The sequence below is a fragment of the Anser anser genome (genome assembly GCF_964211835.1).
Source record: "Anser anser genome assembly, chromosome: 4".
NCBI classification, from domain to species: domain Eukaryota; kingdom Metazoa; phylum Chordata; class Aves; order Anseriformes; family Anatidae; genus Anser; species Anser anser.
In genome coordinates this window covers 33,751,351-33,772,978 of record NC_139724.1, presented here as the reverse complement: position 1 = coordinate 33,772,978, position 21,628 = coordinate 33,751,351, and the positions used below count along the sequence as shown (strand labels likewise).

General features: G+C 38.5%; 1 protein-coding gene and 1 long non-coding RNA gene across 4 annotated transcripts in view; both read right to left on the bottom strand.

Annotated features, from left to right (window-relative positions):
• The window catches only part of GATB (glutamyl-tRNA amidotransferase subunit B), a 47,275-nt gene that overhangs the window by 24,534 nt on the left and 1,113 nt on the right, over window positions 1–21,628 (bottom strand). For 2 of the 3 annotated variants that reach the window (XR_014584459.1, XM_083836380.1), the window contains exons 2-5: window positions 20,488–20,638; window positions 6,646–6,759; window positions 3,351–3,549; window positions 2,151–2,273 (exon numbers count right to left, since the gene is read on the bottom strand). Coding sequence is in view for 2 of the 3 variants with exons in the window: in XM_083836380.1 (XP_083692506.1) it covers window positions 2,151–2,273; window positions 3,351–3,549; window positions 6,646–6,759; window positions 20,488–20,638 (587 nt within the window). In the remaining variant the exon portion in view is untranslated. Of the gene's footprint in view, window positions 1–2,150; window positions 2,274–3,350; window positions 3,550–6,645; window positions 6,760–18,890; window positions 20,380–20,487; window positions 20,639–21,628 lie in introns of those variants that run through there. The other variant, XM_083836381.1, reaches the window with a different exon arrangement.
• LOC310899671 lies at window positions 11,565–18,872 on the bottom strand. Its single transcript, XR_014584475.1, has 2 exons — window positions 12,686–18,872; window positions 11,565–12,608 (listed from the first exon to the last, which is right to left on the bottom strand). It is a non-coding gene; the product is annotated as an uncharacterized lncRNA (long non-coding RNA).

The window sequence follows — 21,628 nt, the reverse complement described above, 5'->3', positions numbered from 1 at the left end:
GCTGGAATGACCCAACATCTCTTTCAAGAGAGGTGTTTTGCATGTGCTTCCTCATTGGGGTGAAATCAGTACTTGTTACAGAAGAAGAATATTCTTCTGTCCTTGCTTCATTTTGAGACACAACCTGCTTCTACTTGGATGTAGGTGTCAATGTGATGTGACAATGAAGTTAATCAGGCATAAGTGAAAGGAGAACCAGACCCTAAATGTTCTTAAAAAAGCTTTTTCCCTTTAAGCCTACTTTAAGCTCAGCTTCTTTTCATTTCTTTTTGCAATGAAATAATCTTTTCACTTGTCTATTGTTAATGAAGTAACAGTGAATACAACTGGGCACTTGTCTTCACTGAACACAGAAGCAGAATGAAGGTAAAGTATGAGAACGTAAAGACCTTATTTGAAAGCAAGTAATTAGGATTTATAGCAATGGTAATTATGAATTACCATTCTATGATGAGGGAAAACCACAGCAGAAAGCCCTTAAAAATGCCACCTGCAAAAAAAAATATTCAAATACTTTTAAAGTGAATTATATTGCAGGAAAAATATTCCCAGCACTGGACTCCACCTTTACAGTCAGAAATCTCAATGCAGTAGAAGATACCACAGTGCAATTCCAGTGGCAATATTAGGGTCAAATTCAGAAGTGATAAATGATTGTATATATACATGTCCATGAAGGACTTTGAAGAGCTGTGCAAACTGTCTGCTTAATAACTAAACACTGTGCCCCACCTGATGGGTACAGCACTTGTGAGAAAAGATTCAGAGAGAAGATGTAGGCAGCGCAAGGCGCTATGTAACATATGTAATGTCTAGCAATTATTATTTTGCCCTACATTAAATTAGATTTGAATTAGTAGCTAACATTTCTTGGACCCCGTAAGTCTTTGGTAATACTTGGACCATTCTGGCTTAGTTTTCTAGGAGATGCACCCATTTATATTATGACCTGATTTTGTTGCCAGATCAGTGAGGCCAATTATCACAGGCAAAAATGAAAAAAAGGAAAAAAAAAAAAAGCTTAAATTGTGAACACTAACAGGCAACAGATAAATGAGTGTATGTGCTGGGGGAAATGAATGCCCCAAACTGCAGTTTTTAAAACTCTTACGTAGAAGCCTTCTGCTTGCTAGCTGTAACTATGGGCTGGTTGTAAACTTTGGTAACATTAGGACTGAGCAAAAATGGTTTGTCTCAAATTTAGAAAGGGACATGAGAGCGAACAACCAGTTAGGAGGCTGAAGACATGCTGCGCTTCTGCACATCAACTATTTAGACTAGGAAAACTGGGGCTTTAGAGTTCCTGAAAGAAGAGCTGGTGCCAAAATGAGGGATTCTCAAAAGAAGAAGTGGTCTCAGAAAGATTGTAGTGATCTCTGCTGGAGAAATCCTGGAGGTAGAGGGGAATCCTGAAGATCAGATTGATGTGTGGGGCAAATGCCAGAGGATACCTCGGGACCTTGGCTGCTAATGCCTGCAACTGTTCCCTGCAAGCCTGCTGAACAGCACGAACCAACACAAATTTCTGCCCAGCATCCCCCAGTCAGCAGTAATCTCCCTAGTGGGAAGACAAGTTGAGACCTAGTGAATGCAATGCCAGAAGGGTGTGGGGAGGGACAGACTGTGTGTGTGAAACAATCAGGTGGGGTAAAATCTTGTTGGTTCACCCAAGACACCTGCATAAGTTTACTGCTTACACCGATTTTATGACCAGCTGAGACCTGACATGCAACTTAGAGGATGATCCATACCCCTACTACTTTGTGGGAGCTAAGGGAACATCCATATTCCACAGCTAGTCCTTACTACATTGCCTCTGTGCTGCAGCTCTATGGCAAGCAACATGAGGGCAGACAGGGAGAAACACAAGAACCCTGGGGACACTCTTTCCTGCCTAGGCTTATCCTGTAAAAGTAACGTGTGAGTCAATATAAAACTAACACTGCAAACCTCTGCAGAGGAAGGCAGGCCCATAAGGACACCTGAAGCATGGGAGACGTTAGGGCAGGCTCTGAGGACTGTAAAAACAACAGCTAGAAAAAGCTATGTGTTATAAGCAACTGCAGAGCAAAATAACCAGAAGCTGCGAAACTCCTGCAAATGCAGAGAATTACTGGTGACAAGAGAACATGCCCTTCCCCCTTCTGTACCTGCCATGATTGCCTGGCTGCTCCCAAGTGTTTGAAGAATAAGTTGAAGCTCTCTGACTGCTGCAGCTGCTTCTTCCCCACAGCACATATCAGGCTCCATGACAACCTCCATGAGGCCGACTCCTACCAGGGGAAGAGACAAGAGATTTCCAACAATAGCTTTTGATCTCGGCATATTAGAGTGTAACTGGCTAAGCACATGACATGAAAACACTTGGGCTTTTTTCAAAAAAAAACACACAAAAAAACCCTCCACCCCAGAAAACACCCCCCCCCAAAGAAAACATAACAAAACAAACAAAACAAAAGCAAACATAAAAATCATGTATTATTTAGTGACTGCCACAATGGACCCAGCTGCAGACTCCTATAAAAACTTTTCCTATTTTTTAAGGGAGCAGACAAACAGCAGGCTGTCCTCCACCCTCTGATGACTTGCAGAACAGACACGCACATTTCTCTTCTGCCTTCCTCTAGGAGAACTCCAGTTTAAAGCCAATCTGACTGCAGACTCAAATTTATTGATCTTAAACTAATCTTGGAACAGACAGAACTGTAAACAGATGTAGTCTAGTTTTTATTTTCAGTATCTGGCTTTCAAAGAATGAGCAGCCACAGCCCTTAACTTCAACGGATACTGGAGCACCACATCCCTGTTAGGCTAGGCCATCCTGATTGCTGCCTTCTATTTTGCATTAACTTGGTTCATTCAGTTTATAATTTCAAAGCTTAAAGAGAAAATCTACATTTTTTCAAAGCTAATAATTAAAAGAAATCTCTGACTCATGCACTGTCAAATTCCAGCAGCTACTCCTACATACAAATTTGATTCACTACAGGTCTGGGATTTTTTATTTATTATTATCATTTTTTAAACAATGCCTACAGTAGCAAGCGCTTAAACAGCTGAGTGGCTGTATGTTACTGACGTACACAGTTTTGAAGAATTGGAGACAACAGATTTCTAATTTGCTATTGCAAAATGCCATCAACCAACTGCAATAGGAAAGGCCCATTGGCCATTAAAAAATGCAAGCCTTCCCCTGCTTCAAGTGTAATGTGCATTTTGATCTGTTTACATTTTTGAGGAGATACATATCAGGTTGTTTTTAATTTTCATCTGTTACTTTTCACTCATTTACTTTTAAAGACCCATCTTACAGAAAGAAGGAGAAAAATAAGAGAATAGTCCAAGCTTACCAGCCCTATTCAAGTCAACAAGAGTTTGGCTCCTTGAATCATCGTGGAGACTCTTTCCACTGTCTTGCTCCAACTGAATTTGCTTAATCCTCACAGTTTTGGTCACCATCTGGCTCATTTTGTTATCTATGCAGAGACTGTATGACAGACTCCCATTCACCGCAATAGGAACTCTTTGCTGAGTGATTTGATAGCCAGCCTGTCAAAAAAATAGCTTTATACTGAAAACATTCATCTTATGCAAAACAGCAGCATTACCAAATGCAAGTACTCTAGACTAAGAATATTAAACTGACAATGCAACACCTTCCATAGTGACCTGTAAAAGATGAAGGTACACATAAACAGGCAAAAACACAAATTATTCTGCTTATCTGGAGAGGAGGGAAGCTAGAGAATGGGACTAGAATTCGAAGTAACTGTGAGAAGCTGGAGATCTGGGAAAAAATAAAAGTGCTCCTCAATACAGGTAAGAATACAATACTATACTAATGCAGAAATAATCAACTACTCAACCACTTGCCAAGGATGACATCAATTTCACTGATACTGCCTTGGGGCAGAAAATGGACCAGAAGTGGTTCTTCCATGCTTGTGGTTCTGTGATCATGTTAAATCTTGTCTGAAGACAGTAACTGTAGCTCCATCCCCAAGCTGGGACTATCGCTCATCTTCCCATCAGGCTGAATATCCCTCTCTGCCAGTTCAGTAACTTACTCATAAGTGTGGTGGGGAGGGAGGTGGCAGGAAAAAAATATGAAGAAAAGGAGAAAGTTCAGTTTCATTAATGCAGCAATCTACAAGCTAGACACTGCAACCCCCAATGGAGCACACAGCTGATAAATACCACCTCATACTTGGGACTCCATGCAAAGGGGCAGCTCCCAGCCAGAGAAGGGGCTGCCAGTGACAAGGGATTGTAATCACTTCACTGATGTAAAAATACAGAATTGAATCAATTACTCTGTTGAGATAGGGCCCCTATCTCTTCCTCCTTGCTAGCCTGCTAATGCCCCCACTGGTGAGAATTTAAAAAACCTGCCAGTTTCCAATGAACTGGGAGAAGCATTTGTGTATCTTGCAGGGAGGAAGGGCTTACTGTAAAGTTTAAAGATGGTGACAGTGCGTTGGGATGGAGGACAATGGTCTGGCACCGTGAATAGCTCAGCTTATATACGCAATGAAGTGCACGACCTTCTAGCCATAATCACTACAAGAAACATAAAATAATTGACTCTATGCAGACTATGCTAACCAGACAGCTCTTCCCATCTCTTAAAACTTCTCATTAAAATGATTTTTTTAAAGCCTGAAATGGTGAGTGACAATAAATAACAAGAATCCCATTTCCTATCCAAAGCCGTACGCTCATGAGTAACAATAATCCCATTGTCAAAAGACCCTAAGAGCAGGATTTATTTTATCTGCTCTGTACAGCTCATTAGCCTAAACTCCGCATCTTATTACAGAGTTCCTGGCTAGACTGCTTCACTGTGAAATGCAGGTTGGGCAGTTTAATGTCAGCACTTTAAACTACAGAAGTCAGTCACTAGCAAAAAAGAATTACATGTTTCAGGCTAATAAAATCAGCATCTCCTTCACCAAATTTCCATCCATATTTTACAAGACAATCCTATAATTCATGTCTGCAGACAATGGCAGCCCACATGATGCTGTACACTCTTTCTTCTGCTTCACCTTTCTCCTCTAAACACATAGCTGAGGTTTCTTTTACTTGACAACATTCTTTCATATAGTTTCTGTGCAGTAGACTGATAGCAGGAGAAAACACAAGAATATTTGAGATGTTTTCAGTTTAACAGCAGAAGCACCAAAGGTGGTGTGGAAACAGATCTGTGATGTTTTGGTGCTTCTTTATTATGTATAAAGGAATTTTTAAAGATGTGTTTATTTCTTGATATTTCACTTTTTTTCTCCTTCAGGTCTGGAAATGGGTTCTAAAATAGTTTTACGATTAAAAAAAAGTATTGATAATTCAAAGTGATAAGGATGTGTTTCATATTCCCGGTAGCTCATTACAAAACTCCCAACAAAAGGGCCTCTCTTAGTAGCTCACAAATACTAGCAAAGTTATCCCCAGAAACAAAATCAGCAATTATATTAACTTCATAGAGGTAAAACTAAGAGTTGCACATTCCCGACGCAGAAGAAAACAGGACACAAATCTCTTCTGAGATCAGGTGTCCAACAGACAACTATAAAATTGTTCTCTTTCCAAGGTGGGAAGCAAATGTATTTCAATGTGTTTTGTGTAACTTCAAAATATTTTCAATGCCTGAACAAACACTGGGAGAGAAGATAGCCTGGTTAATAATACAGCACATCTATACTTTGATTTGGGACCTAAGAAATCTCTCTCTCTGCCTTTCTTGATGTCTGGGATACCTCACCTAAAGAGAGGATAAGCTAACATGCTTGATCTTTCTCAGATAAAATAGAAACTTTTTCTTTCTTTTTATGCAGTCAACAGATCTTCAGCCCCAAATCAGAGAAAGTAAAACTAGTGTTCCTCCCTTCAACAAGTTAAACTGAAAAATCAGAACAAATAAGCTGACAGAAAAAAAAAGTATTTAAAATTATAAAGAAAGAAAAAAATAGAAATTTCTATTTACCAAAATAGAAGAAGAAAGGATTCAAACACTTCTGCACCCTGTTGTAATGACAGAAGTCAGGCCCTTACTGATTTCAGTATTTCTACACCCATATCAAGTGTGGCAAAATGCATTTGACTTCCACTGACACTAACAAATATGAAAACTACCAACAAACCACACTGCAAAGACTCAGTCTTTTTTTTTTTAATTTATTGGAACTACTGACTGAGAAATTTTTAAAGGCAAATTAAATATTTTTAGCTCCTTAAGCACACACAGAAAAGACACTACCATGTTTATACCACTGAAACTTGTTATACATTCACTTGAAATGAAGGGCTATTATCAGACTGCTTTTACCCTAACAGACAATTAGTACTAAGCACCAGGAATGGAGAACTTAGGGGGCAAAGCAGCTCCAGCTCCCAATTCAATTACATTAAGCCACTGGAATCGTGCAGCTAGGCAAGGAGTCAGCAATCAGAGCAATCATATTCAATCAGCGAGCACCAGGGTACAGCTGTCTATTCATCAGGGCACAGCGCAGCATCCTGTTGGGGTGAGCAGAACACTGACTGGAAACAGAAAAAGCATCTCTTCACTCATCCCCTATTGTCACCCGTACTCCAGACTTGCCCTTTCCTACAGCTGTAAAGGAGCCACCCACACTGCATACTTACAGGCAGATCTGCATAGAAGTAGTGTTTTCTGTCAAACAAGGACTTCTTGTTTATGCTGCAGTTGAGTGCCAGGCCTGTCATCACTGCTGCTTCTACACATCTCCTGTTGAGAACCTAAGGAAACATGACACAGAGTTTTGCTCAGGTGCTCAGTATGTAACAAACGTGTTTCCCACACACTGCCTTACATGGAGCATATATTCAGTTTTGCTTTCCTTCAGACACCCTTGTATCTCTTTTCTTGTGTGAGTAGTTCTAATTCATCATTAAAGTTGCAGTACCTACAAATCCACAGAGTTTTAAGATGAAAAAAATGTCATTGTCATGTTGTCATGCCACATAAGGAGGTATGCACTGCTCTGGCTTGCTACTTTTGCACACATTACAGTACTCTTGCACACTCAAAGATAAAAAAGACAAATCATAGCAAATGACAACTGACTTGCAACTAGCTGTCATGTCATACTCGGAAAACAATGGACTTGCACAAGGGACTGCAGTGCTATTTCATTAAAACACTTTGTGGTTACAGGTGTTCTGAAACCACAGTGAATTCCTGAGTAATTATCCATAGATTTGCTTAACAACGATGAAATTAAGCACGCTCATGCTTTGTAAAAAGAGAACCAAAGAAACATCAATTGATCCCATGGCTACCAGTATGCACGCACTCCAGTACCCAGGGAACCGATGGCGTTAAGGTTCTTGCAAAACGCCACGTGAGCTGAAGACCCAGCAAGGCCTTCATAAAGAAATAAAGGAGTTGAAACGCAATTTCTCACAATGAATCCACCACTCTCAGTGTTACACCTTTCTAGCTCCTCAGCAGGTTCAGGATCCAGAGGATAAAGAAAATTCCACTCCCGAAAGTACTAACAAGCAATGTTTCATAATTATAGCTTTTTTCAAATGTGCTCTCATTAATTTAACAGTTGGTTCAACTAATATCAAATTGATAAAAATGGAAAAAAAATAAAAAAGACTGAGTTTGCCTTAGTGCAACTCCAACATGCTCACATTTACAGTGTTTTGAAGCAGGAACGGAACTTTATTCATCTTATTCTGCATTGTAGAGCTGCCAAGAAGTCAATTTCTGGACCATTAAAGAAGCACACTAGGTAAAGGTATTTACATGATTTCATCTGCATTGACCAAAACATAAAAGGCTTGAATACTGTTTTCTTCAATGTTTCTGACAGAATTTGGTTTTTATATTTACCAGCCTGGTTTCTGAAAACAGATTAAGCAGCTGTACATTGTTCACAGCCCATGTGTTTACCTCAAAAAGGAATCTCTTTGCGTTACTCCTCGAGTATTTTAGAAATCAAAACTTCACTGAAAAATAGGAGAAACTCTTCATATAAGAGAAATTTAAAAATTGCTTATACTGTTGAGAAAGTAAGTATTTAAGACATCTAACATGGGAACTTTCAGATCTTTAGTGTAGCTATAGATGGCTAGCTACAACACATCATCTGTTGCAGAATATTTTATTTATTAAAAATTTTAAAAGACACATAGAACAGATTTCAAAACAGATAAGAGGAAGAACAACTTCCCTTTGAAATAGATCTGCAGCAAAATGAACGCAATTAGCCCTGACTGTAATCTAAAGTAAAACAGGTAACTTCAAAATATTACTTTATCCTAGTATCATGGCTGCAGTTCATTACATAGTAGATGATCCTGTTTTCAGCAATTAGATGCTTCCAGGCAGAACAGAGACTTTTTTTTTTACTGTTTAAAAAAGCTCCTAACAATGCTTATAACAGTTCAAATTGTTCAATGTTTGAAACACCACAACATTTCTAACTGCACCAGCAAAATTTCCTCCTTCTAAAGCCTTATGGCATGACACTACTCAGCTTTACAAATGAGAGAGGACTATACCCGTCAGCCCTTTAACCAGAAACCATTAAGGCTCCATAAGGACCAGGGAGACTCAAAACACCACTGCACCGAAGCAGTGAACACATGCCTGATGTCCTGCTGCGTTTCCTGCCAGCAAAGGGATTGTGACTGACTCCAGTCTGAGAAGAAGGCAAAACCGAAGTCCCAAGCTGCAGTCCACTAGAGCCTCAGAGGATGTTCTACAAACACAGGTAGAGTTTAGCCAATGATTATGATTCAACTATCACCTTTGACTACTACTTCAGTTTTTGCTTCAAACAAGATAGACTGTATCTTACCCATTGCTCTAAGGGATTAATACTGTTTGGGGGTGGAGGAAATAATTTCCATATACTTACTACTTATATCTCCCAGAAGCTTTTGTACTACAACTGATGAACCATTTTGGTGGCCCTGGGGAAAAACTAGCATAAATACGTAAAATATTCATTATTTTCTATGCAGTATTACTAAGCATTTGGATGGCTGCAACGTGTATCTGTGCCCAGCGTATTGGATCACAGTAGCCCAGTCGTTGTACATACAACATTACTCATTCACTACTCTCACTTCCTGTGGTATTTCTTGACCACTGTGGTGACAGAAGACACTGCAAAATGAATCTTTCCCCCAGCGCCATGCTGAGACGTCCTTTCTCTGGCCCTGTTTGACTAGGAAAAGCAGATGACCCTCTACTTCCTCAAAAAAATCAAAAGTTATCTAATATTGCTCCACTTCTGAAGTAACTATCACTACCCATTTCAGCCATTTATAATCAAAGCTGTGTGCATAAAGCAGAATTGGTTAAGCAAACTACTAATTTTCCTTCAAACAAGTTTAGCTTCTCAAATAATCTACAGTGATAAATATCAATTCAGTATGTGAAACTTCCCATACTAATGACCTAGAATAAGTCCCCCCAGCTTGTTTAGGTGGTAAGCTGTTATTAAGTTGACAGCTTTGACTAGCACCAAAGATTTAAATTACTGGCTTGAACTGACAAGCTGCCAGTCTGATATGCTAGCAAAGTGCTGGCCTTGAAAGAAAGCTATGCGGTTCCTGGAATAGCTATGGACAAAACACAACAGTCTAGAAAGTCTTCTTAAATATTTCTGGTCTTCTAAAACAGAAGCATCTCTCCTAGGTATTTATTTCATGAAATTCCTAGAGATCTATCACAGAAAGAAATGTGAATTGTTTGTACGGGAAACTCATGAGACACCTTAACAATGGCATCACAACATCAGCATCATTTCACTTGTAGCTAGGCTATCCTGCTAGAGCACCATGGTAACTGAGAGTTAAAGGAATGAAAGAACAATCCAGCTAGGATCTTGTTTTTTCTGATACTTGTCTATTCTTTACATCTAGTTCACAAGTGGAAAGATTCCTTTTAAAAATTTATCATCTTTATTTGCAAGGTCGGTTTAATCAAGACCTTGGTTTTAAATGCAGGACTATTCAATAGCTATACAAAAGTACACGCATAATACCTTCAACGGCATAAATTCCCATCAAAAGCAAATTTTAACAGTTTTTTTTTTCCTTAACAGCAGGTTTACTCCTTATACTAATACATTAGAAAAGCTAATCTTCACCCTTTAAGGTGAAGATATCTGTTTCTATATTTAGTAAATGATCATTTTTACACTTTAAGAGAGTAGACATAGAGCTTTTTGTTTTGCTCCTGAGTAATATATAGGATAAGCAGCCTTTCAGTACTTAAAGGGGGCTTATAAAAAGACCGAGAACAACTTTTTACTTGGGCAGATAATGATAGGACAAGGGGGAATGGTTTTAAACTAAAAGAGGAGAGACTTATATTAGATGTTAGGATGAAAATCTTCACTCAGAGCCTGGTGAGGCACTGCCACAGGCTGCCCAGAGAAGCTGTGGATGCCCCTTCCCTGGAGGTGTTCAAGGCCAGGCTGGATGGGGCTTTGGGCAACCTGGTCTGGTGGGAGGTGTCCCTGCCCATGGCACGGGGCTGGAACTGGGTGGGCTTTAAGGTCCCTTCCAACCCAAGCCAGTCTATGGTTCCATGGTAAGTGAAAAAAATATAAAAAAAAGAAACACCTAAATCTCCTTCCTGAAAAGATGTTCATTTCTGCTACCCCTTAAAAAAAAAAATCTTTATTGTAGCGGTGGGTTCCCAGAGGCCTTTGTTACAGAACAAAGTGTTCCTTGTACTAAACACAGTATAATCAACATAATTTCCCCCAAATTAAGAAAAATATATATTGATTCCGGGTCACACATTTTAATAAAGTAGGTTCCATATTAATTGGCTATCTTAAAACCTTCACTCCTACTTATAAACATGAAGAAATCAGCATCCTGTGATTAACTACATGACTATTTATCTTGGAAATATTTAATTCTAGCTCCTTTTAATCTAAAATAACAGCTGGAAGAAGGAAGTAGTGCAATGTACTTAGCCCGCTCTCTGTAAACAAGGCAGTAATCTCTAGAAACCTCAACAGATATATCTAGTCATATTTCCTGTTACTCCTATTTCATATCACTCTGATTTTTATTTGCTTCCATTAACGGATATATTCAGTTTTATTATTCTTGCAGTTTTAAAAGTACTGACCTGCTCCAATATATGATTCTTTGAAGTGCATTCATAAGTTAAACTTCAAAATAAATTATTCTCATATCCACTTAGTCCAAATGTAATTGCGACTGTTCAATCTGATACTGTAGTTGAGTACTTCAACCCAGAGTTCTTCCTTGGCATCCTCCCACACATACAGAAGGGGATAACTGTCTTGTAGCTATGCATGTACCGAATGTACACGGCAACAAATGAAGAGTTAACCACATCCCAAATAAACCATTTATTTCAATAGGATCATTGGGAATCATACCCCATCCCCTTTGGCATACAATATTTTTTTTTTAAAAAAAAAAAAAGAACAAGCCAACATAAGTCTTGCCATTTGTTTGGTCTGCAAAGAACCTACATATTGCAACAAATGAGGTCACTAACTGCAGGATAAATTTAAAACGAAGGCCAGCTTCAGTTTATGGTTTTTTTTTTTTTTTTTTTTTCATTTCAGTCCAGCATCTACTTCACAGCATATTTCCAGTCTTAAGATGAGCATTACATTCTTAACCCTAAGGAAAGGTGCAAGAGTGCAGAGGAGAAAGCAGCAGACATTTTAAATAAAGATCTTAGATTAACAGAAAGAGACTCTAGCTTAAGCAAAGAGAACAAAATGGCAACTGAGAAGTTGAAGCAGTATATTTTGATTAAATATATCATTACATTTTGTAACCTTATCTTTCTGCTGTCTGGTACCAAATATATATATGCTGCTATACAAAACATATTATTATCCTTAACCTTGTCTGGTGGCAAAGAACAGGGAACAGGGAACTCTGACATCTTAAGAAGTGCCCGGCTCCTAAACACATTACTTTACATGTATCCAAAGAATAACAGGGCACATTCTCTGAAGATGAAGAGCCAGTGTGAGAGCTTGTATCACAAGGCTTAGAATAGGAGGAGTTATCTTCCAGTGGCAATGATAATCACAAAAATTCAGCAGCAGTAGGGAGAAATTCTGATCCCTGAGAGTAAGAAAACCAGGAAGTTTAACACCAAATTCAAAGCTCTTTAAATACTGACTGACTTCTGGGTTTCTCAGTCCTCTGAGACAGGGTTTGCTAAAACCCACGGAAGGAAAAATCCATTCAGACCACTATGTGGGCAAAGTGCTCAATGTTCTCTTCTCAGTGGAAAAAAAACTGTTTCTGGGGTGCTAGTGAGGCAACCAATCCAGCGGCATTGCCTCAAAACAGGGATCTTGGTGTCTAAAATTCCGTCATCCCTGGCTACAACTGGATAAACTTCTACCATTCGGAACTGGTTCCAGAAGCAGAAGACAGAAGAACAACACAATAGAGATACAATGGTTCATGATATCCATAATCACTCTGTTTCCATGGCATTGCCATCAAGAAGTCCACTATGTAACATCTATACCCACCCTGCTGACAGTACCATCTTCTGAGCCACATGGCTTTTTTGACCTGTCATAAGGATGCTTCCTCTGTTATGCCACCTGAAACACAAACCACTGCCAGTGCTATCTGGTCCAGGAGAAGCTAAATACAGGAAAAGCCAGTGAAAAAAACTCACTGGTTCTAGAGGTAGGGGACTGAGCAATGGCTAAAACCTAAGTTACAGAATGAGATCAAATCCAAAGTCAGCCAGAGCTTTGAGGCAGACCTTCTCAGACCTTTTTTCCTATGCTGAGCTCTGCAAAAAAAAACAAACACATTAATAAAGACTTTTACACATGAATAACGTCTGCTTTCTTCAACATAACTTATATTGCTTAACTTGTTTAAGAGGGAAAATTCAGAGCATTTAGTACCAAATGGAAATAGAAAGTCTTTCTAAATCACCCCACTGCCTTATTTACCCTTGCAGGTGGTTCTTGGCATGTAGGCTTGTGGAGGGCCAGCTCCCTTGTTATCAAATCCCCTGCAACAAATTCAGAACTTTGATACACATTGACTGTCATTCTCTTGCACTTCTAAATCTTGGCTATCTGCCCTCTGCTCCTTGTTGCAATCTTTAAGTACACTAAAAGCTCCCAGCCCTTCGCTGCTACTCCCTCATCCCTTCTTCCTCTGTTTGCAGTCTCCTGAAACATGCTTATTTGCTCCTCAAAAAAGGTGCCATCTTTCCCTCCAGGGTGGTTCTTCTGACCTAGATCTCTTAAGAGAGCACAACTTACAAATTGAGAGTAAAACAGAATTCTAACACACACAAGAATAACAGTAATTCAAGCAAACAATAGGTGACATGCTGCAACAAGTCTTGCAAAAAGCTATTAAAAAAGCAAATTAAAATTCTTTTTTAAAAGGCAAGTTTGTTTGCTTTTGGTTAAAATTCTTGGTTAAAAGACAAGAACAGCAGGACCAATGAAAATTAATTTCCTATAAATAACTGTCCAAGTTTGTTTTACCTAAGCAGTGAGATCAGCACTGTCTCCTCCATGATTCCCTTCACCTCTTCCCCACTTCATCAAACATGTCAAACTGAGTATGAACTGTCACAAATACCTGAATATCAGCAGCCCAAATAAAGCTAGTAGCAGTGGGGAGAAGAGAGCAGACTCAAATGCTATTTTCCTCTTCCTGCACTTGCTAATAGATTCACAAAAACCTCTACAGTCCAAAATCTTTTTAGACAAATTGGGCTGAACCTGGCAGCGGAACTGCAAAACTAACATTTCTGTATGGAAAACAATGGTTGCAATAGCAAAATCTGCACATATAACTAATAAACTCCAGTGGCACAAGCTTACATATTCCTTCCAAAATCAAAAATACAGCCATAACATATTTACAGTGCCAAGGTGGCTGATTGAGAGGAAAACACAGAGAAATAAATTAATTTTACCCTAAGAACCAATTACAGCCTAATTGCACCAAGATAAGTTTCAAGCAAAATACATAAAACTGAGAGTTATGCAACATTACACATGAGACAGCTAACCATGATGAGAACAAAGACCCAGTCTACAATTATCTGTCATCAAACGCTGTTGGACAGTGTTTCCTAAATACCTTTTAATGAAAAAAGTCTTCAAAGAAAAAATTGTTAATAAGAAGAACAAAGAAGCAAGATGTCAGTTTGCAAAGGTAAAATGCTAAAAAAAATGGTAGAACCATGATTGCTACTGAAGCTCTTTCTTAATAGAGCACTGTTTTCACATGCATATGTACACTCCGCTACCTTGGATTTCCTCAAAAGGAGTCACCTGGAACCAGACTGGCTGTCCACATACTGAGAGAAAATTAAATCAAATTCTTAAGGATGCCAAAGCATATCTAGTGACTGATAAGAGAAGGAATAGAAATTTGCCTCCCCGCAAAATCACCCACAGTTCAAAGTTAAAATAAATTCCCAGCACACAAATAAAAACTACTCCAAAAGCCTAATGTGCATTTCAGCAGCAATTTCAGACTGAATCGGGAAAGAGGGGACACTGATCTGTCTAGCTGTCATGTAATGGTCATGCTATCCTACCATATCAGAGGTGGCACAGGATAACTTCAGTAGCAGAACTATGTGAAAGAAAGGAAACAAGATACTGCAAACACCAGCTCCCCACTACGAAGTAGAAGAAAAATCTGTATAAAGCAAAAGGTAAAGCAATAAAAACCAACACAAAAGGAGATAAGTGAAAATACGTAGATAACATCAGTGATGCATTGAAGGATCTACTGAAATAGGTGACAGCAAGATGTTATATCAACTCAACGCAGTTCTAACAGGCAAGTTTACATCAGCCAGAGGGACCTGTTCAGGATGAACAGCAAAGCCAACAAGAAGAAAAAGGAAGAGAGCTCAATAGGTAGCACAGTTTCTGAGATGTTAAGGAGACAAAGCCCTACAGGAGTTGTTAGCCTTGACAAAAAGATTAAAACACCCAGAATGAACATTGCAACTTCTCACAAATAAACAAGACATAGCAAAAAGTAGGAGAAAATCTTACAGGGTACTCCTTCAAAGCTTGACAGAAGAGCATTGACAAACATCACCAAACACTTCAAAGCACAAGAGCAGAGGCATCTCCAGAAAAATGGTATTCACAGTTAAGCGTGAAATAATTTTGACCCAAGCAACTGCAGTAACTGAGGAAGTGTAATGCTTCTCAGACCCCAATGAAGAAGACCAGTTCCACATATAACCACCCCAGGCTGTCAGTGATCCTATGAAAGAGAAGAAAATACAATGAGGAGCACCCCTCATTCTAAGCCAGCCCTGAAAGTCACCTGAAGCAGGCCTCCTTAATCTTTCAAAGACTTCTCCTGACCAGTACAACAGTGCTGAACTGCTTAATAGCTTGAAATTACATAGGTAGGCTCTAATCCATCACCTACGCAGAAATTCAAGGGTCTATGAACTGCGAAGGCCTTCTCAGGGAGCAATCATTTGAAAGTCTGTTTCTCTCCCCCATTTTTTTTCTAAACTAAGTGGTATTTTCTTTTTACAGGCTTACAGGGACTAGGACTAACATACATTGTAAGCTGGGGCTGTGTGAACAACAAAAGGCTGTTAACCACTGAGGATACAATGCATGTAGCAAACCCAAATATCATCAGGAATGAAAGGACTGTGACAGATAGGTGCCATGAATTTCTAAGAAAATGTCTCCTTTTTTCCACTTGAGTACAATTATTACAGCTTTAGTGAAAGAAATAGCAAACAGTTAAATAGAACCTATACATAAGTAAATGGTTTTAAACAAGTATGCACTCAGTTTTTCCTTCAGGCACTGCTACTAATTTATTTTTAGAGGAGAGTTGAAGGATACAACAATCTAAGCACATGTGGTTTCAAAGAAGAAAAGAAAATTTAGATTACAACACCTAAACCAACTTGCATACAAAGATCCCAAGACTGTCCGGTTCCTCAAGAAAAGTGTGTGCAATTAAAAACGTAGTTATCAAAAGGAAAGCTAAGAAACAGGGTTTTTCAAAGCAATGTAGTACAATAAGGGAGTAAATTTATACGCATGCCAGCAGGATTGTCAAAACACAACCGGAGTCACAAGTTGATAAAGCAGCTGCTGCAGTCACCAGATCTAACAGGCATGGGATATCAAAAAATCTAGTTTCAAGTTGTAAAGTATAAATTCTAGTCTCAGTGTTTCTGTTCCAACATGTATAAGATGGTGACAAATCCACCAGGATCCATACCAACCTCCCAGTGCCTTTGAACGTAAGTGCATCAGGTAAATCCCGTATGTTAATATCATCTAAAATTCATTATGATGTCTGATAATCTATCACCCAAACCACCTGTAAAAACACTGGGTATCTCCCACTGCCAAGGATGGATGCAATCTCAACACAGGAAGGGGAACTAAAGCATCCTCCACATCCCCGAGCTGGATATTACCACTGCCAGGTCCCTGGGCAGCTATGCACTGGGACTGTGCATAGTACTGCAGGGGGGGAAGACAACAGCATGATACGCATGCTCTCAGCTACTGAGCAGTGCTGCAGTCACATTCCTTAGCTTTAGAGAAGTCAGAGGTCGGACTTCAGGTTGCTAGTAACGCAATATCTGAAGGAGCAAGGACTAACAGCTGTTCTAGCCCCACTTTCTTCCATGAAAAGGTGTATCGATTGCACGAATGTCACTGTACAGCTGAGGGAAGACACAGCAGGGTGCAAAGGCTTCCTTCCACAGTGGGAAAACTGAAGGGTTTTAAATTGAGGATATGAAAATCTCAGTACATCATAGCAGCACTGGGTGAGTTGCCAAGTGCTTAAGGATGTCTAATGAAACAGGGAAAATATATATATTCAGATAAAATCATGATGTTCTACAGCAGTGTTCAACACAGTCCTTACTCTACTTTTTCTAAGGTCAGATGGAATTTATCTTTTCTTCATTAGAAACAGAGCTTGATGATTACCTGTGTTTCAGAAAACTACACCTTACAAAAAGATAAAACAGACACTGTTCACACTGTGAAGATAATAAAATTCAAACGCAAGAGAAGGTGTCAAAAATTTCAAAATACTTAAGGCTGTAGGGTTAACATTCATTCAAATCTGATTAACTTAAACCTTGGTTAGTAAATCCTAGGTTATTTCTTAGCATACCTGCATACAAAGAAACAGGATCAGGTTTTCACTTTAGTCATGAAGGATACAAACACAAAATGTGCATCTTCTGGTTCTGGTGTGATTAGCAACAAAGACTAAGCACAGACAACAAAGGTTTCAGCCTTCAGTTACTAGATCTATCATCTTATTTCTTAGGCTGAGCTATAATTAACTTTTAGTCAGCCAGCTGAAGCATGAGAACAGCTGGATTCACTTTCTGTGAGGCCAGTCTCATCTTTATAAACCTTTATAAAGATTCTCAGAATTTTCAAAGAAGATTTACCAGACTGGAAGTGAAATGACATTTATGGATCCTCAGAAGAATTTTAAATCAACCTACATGTACACATAATGCATCATATGCAGCTCGGTGTAGCTTAATACTTTCTACATAACAGGTTCTCTAAATACACCATGCTAATTTGATTGCCAAGTCCATCTACCTGGTAAACAAAACATAACAGGTACGCTTTGCACACTTCATTAAATTTTAAAGGTTTGTATATTGTCCCAAAGAGACGCAATCCTTGGAGTAATTGAGTAGGATGCTATCTGGCCTAGGGGTGAGGGTTCCATCACCACAGGACATGAAAATGAAGCCTGTAGAGCAGTGTGGGATGTGCCCTCCAGTCTTACTATTTCTTAATCTACCTTCTTAATTAAAGCTTTACCATGTCATTTTTTCTGCTTCATGCCGAACAGGAGTACACCTGCATCGCTGTTCTTGCCTGTAGCTGTCTCAGAGGCACATTATGAAAGCGGCATAGTGAAATGGTCGTGACACTAACACTGTTTTTGATGGTCCTCTGAAGGCCTACTTGCAGCAGGAACATGTAATAAATTGTATGACACTACAGGAGGAAAATATAAAGCAGAAAGATGGAGGAGGTCTAAACAGATTCCTCTAGTTTCCCCTCTACTGTGCAGAACACAGCAAAGTATCATGCCCACACTGATTAGTGACCAAGAAATGTATAACAAGTAGAAAAGTTCCCCTTAGCACCATTCTTTCTGGTCCCACTGTGAAGCAGCAAACACTAGCATGGTTGTCTGTCATAGCCATATCATAGTCCCACGGTAAGCTTAAATCCCTGTGACATTGAGAACTGTCACTATACTTCTCAGTTTATAACAGTAGTTATTCTCCGCTGCAGACAGAACAACCACTATATTTTTCAGTTCTGTTAAGACTTTGCTCCTATTTTTTAAAATTTCTCATCAAAACAGAGTTGGAAGGCCAAATATTTACCTTCTAAAGAGACTTATTAGACAATAATCTGAACGTTTGTTACTTTATTTTTTTAATAAATATTTAGAAATTTTCAGAATCTACCTTCTATCTTTCTAAATCCACTGAAATCTATCAAATTCTACTTCTGGTACTACTGCTATATAAAAAAACATATAGTTACTTCAAGAAAATAAGCTCAATTGTTTGCTGCCAGAACAAAAAGTGTTCTGACATTAATTCGTGTGCGGCAAATACAATATGAAAATAAAGGTATGACTACAGACTGGATTCTGTACCACATTCTAGCCTGCAAGAACTGGTATTTTGTAACATTCACTTTCAACTCTATTTTCAGCAGTACTACAGTGAGAAAAATCTTTCTTTTTGTAGAAATAAAAGCACCTGGGAGAAGCTAACACAGAATCACTACTTTTCAATTAACCTAACCGTCCGGCTTTCGCATCTCAGGTGCAGTTACCTTCTCTGCCAAAGCCCACGTGTATCGGTGCGTTCTCACAAAGGCCATACCAAGCCTCATTTGTAAGCACTGCGACAGAGAAAAGCAAGCCAAAAAAGCCCCAACCTGGACAAATAGAAATGTACATAAAAATGAAACTCTACATAAATACTCATTTTTGTTCTTTCAAGAACAGATTTTCTGCTTGACTGAAGACAAGCATTAGACAATTTAACAGGATTTCTGTGCATTCATAGAATGTTAAGTAGCTGTAAAACAAAAATTTGAACCCTTTTAAATTCTGTGATTATGAACTCCCTAACCTTGGCCTACCCCCAAATGAAATTAACTCATCTTCCATGTTTCAAGTCTAACTGGGATTCAAGTCTAAAACCAAGTGATTGCATAAGATTCCCATTCTCTCTGGAAAGTTTTCAAGATTTCCATATAGTTAGATCTGAAACTCAACCCTGAATTGGCACTGAGGCCAGAGTCAAGTCCAAATTTTATCAGCATCTAACCTCTACTTTCTTAGGTTTCAATACCTTTGCGAATACAGGATGAATATATCAACTTATTTCTCTCTTTAAGGATCACACAGCACATATCAAATCCCTAGAAATACACCTGTAAGTTAATTCTCAATTTCATATCATTTAAGGCTATAACACGGTGAAGAAAAGCTTCCAACAGATTAAAAAAATACATCTGCAATTGGAATTCAAACCTCCATTCTAACAAATATACTCAGGGAAGCACTTTTGCATAAAATAATTTGACCCCATTATAATCTCTGCATGTTTGTTGCATGAAGCAATGTAAAGTCTATTCACTACTTACATTTGCTGTTCAGTGTTATACTTTTTTCTTTTTTTTAACTATTATATTAAACTTGTTAGATTTCCAGAGAATTCTACAGAAGCACTGTCATAGCCATCACAAACAATGAAGTTATAATTAAGCTGTGACTACAAAAATGTATTATGCTGTTCCTAAAAAATTCCCATTGCCAAGCACTAGCTATCTATTCTGACTTATTAGCTCACAATGTTTCACACAGATTCTTTTTTTTTATATTATTTTTTAATTTTAATTATGTTGCACCGGAAATAGGAACAGTTGACACTTTCCTAAATCAGAGAGTTTCTACTAAGGAAACTAAGTAACCCTGTAGTGAGACATTCCAAATGCCAAATGACAGCTACATAAACACACATATGGCAAAGTAACATCAAATGGCCACTTGGAAATAAATCTAAGATGTTCTTCTCTCACAGGATTTTAAGTACCTCTCATATCTAAGGAATTTCCTGTGTGGCATACTAACCAAATACACCCACTCTGGCCTCAGAGAAATACCGTGATTCATTTAACGTCGCAAAGACAGTCCTTATTTTTTTCCTTTGCAGGGGATATCAAATATCTGCAGTGATAACCAGGGAGTCAGTAGACTAAAAAGAAACAGTATTGAGCATCTCAAATTATCAAACAGACAGAAAATAGACAAATGTGTAAAAGCAGTTCTATAGTCAAATATTAGAAAGAAAAGAATATTAGAAATATACCCAAAGTTGGCTGACATAAATTCTGATAAAAGATAAGTTGAAACATAACTTACCGGTAAAGTTCCTGGTAAAGAAGCATCAAAGAAAGATACCAAAGAGTTAGGAGGTGCTGCAAACTGGACTTGGGAACCAGAGAAAAGTTTTGAGTTGGAGCTGATCTGTGCATGAATTTCCAGACCCACAACTGGTACCCATGGCGCAAGACTGAAAAGGAAAGAGGAGAAGGGAAATGTAGTTAAAGTATAGATGATGTTATCTACACAAAACTATCTATGATTCTAGATTAAAAACATAAACATCTAAAAATACAAGAATTAAAACCTCTTAATTTAGTTATTTGTCAAAAACTAAATTGCAATTGTAAAAATTTGCAAGTGGTATCAAAATCCATCTACAGTGTGACGGCAAAGGTTGTGTTGCAATATTGGAGACAAGGCACTAACTCAATATATAAAGACAGGACTGTATGGCAAAGTGTCTTGACGATATGCTGGAGAGAATGCTGTAAGAAAGAAAATATAATGGTCTGAAACTTTTAACTTTGCCTTATATGAGAAATCTTACAGAAATTAATGAGGCAAACTTGCATGCTGAATGAACCCTAATTTGGTACCCCATGAAAATCACAAAATCATCATAAATATCAATTACTTCTCATGTAGTTTGATAAATCTCCAGCAGACAGGTGGCATAATAAATTATGTATTCTTTGTCAGACAGTCACTTGCATGCTGGGAAAGGTGGCTCTCCAGAGCAGCGTTAGTAGCATATTAGCATAAACATTAGTAATGTGGTAATTGAGAAATCACAATTTCAACTAGAGAGCTACTGCTCTCTGAACATACTCCATAGAATAAAGCTTCTCTATATCATGTGAAAAGTAATTGCAATTCTCACATCCATAACCTTTATATGGACAAGGGAAAAGGGTCACCTTTACAGTATGAATTGCTTGACAGTTTCTGTAAGTAATTATCTGGCCTTGTACAAATGAAGTGGCACAAATAATATTTCAGTGATGAAATCACATTTCTGTGGCAAGAGACTTCAGCAATATAAGTACCCAGATAGCTATAGCAGATAAGCGAGCTATGGAAAAACATTAAACAAATATATCAAGTATAGTGTTCCTTCCAAAGGTGAACGTAATACACTGCCAAGATTTTAGTTCTCTGTCCTCCAACAGCTGAGGGC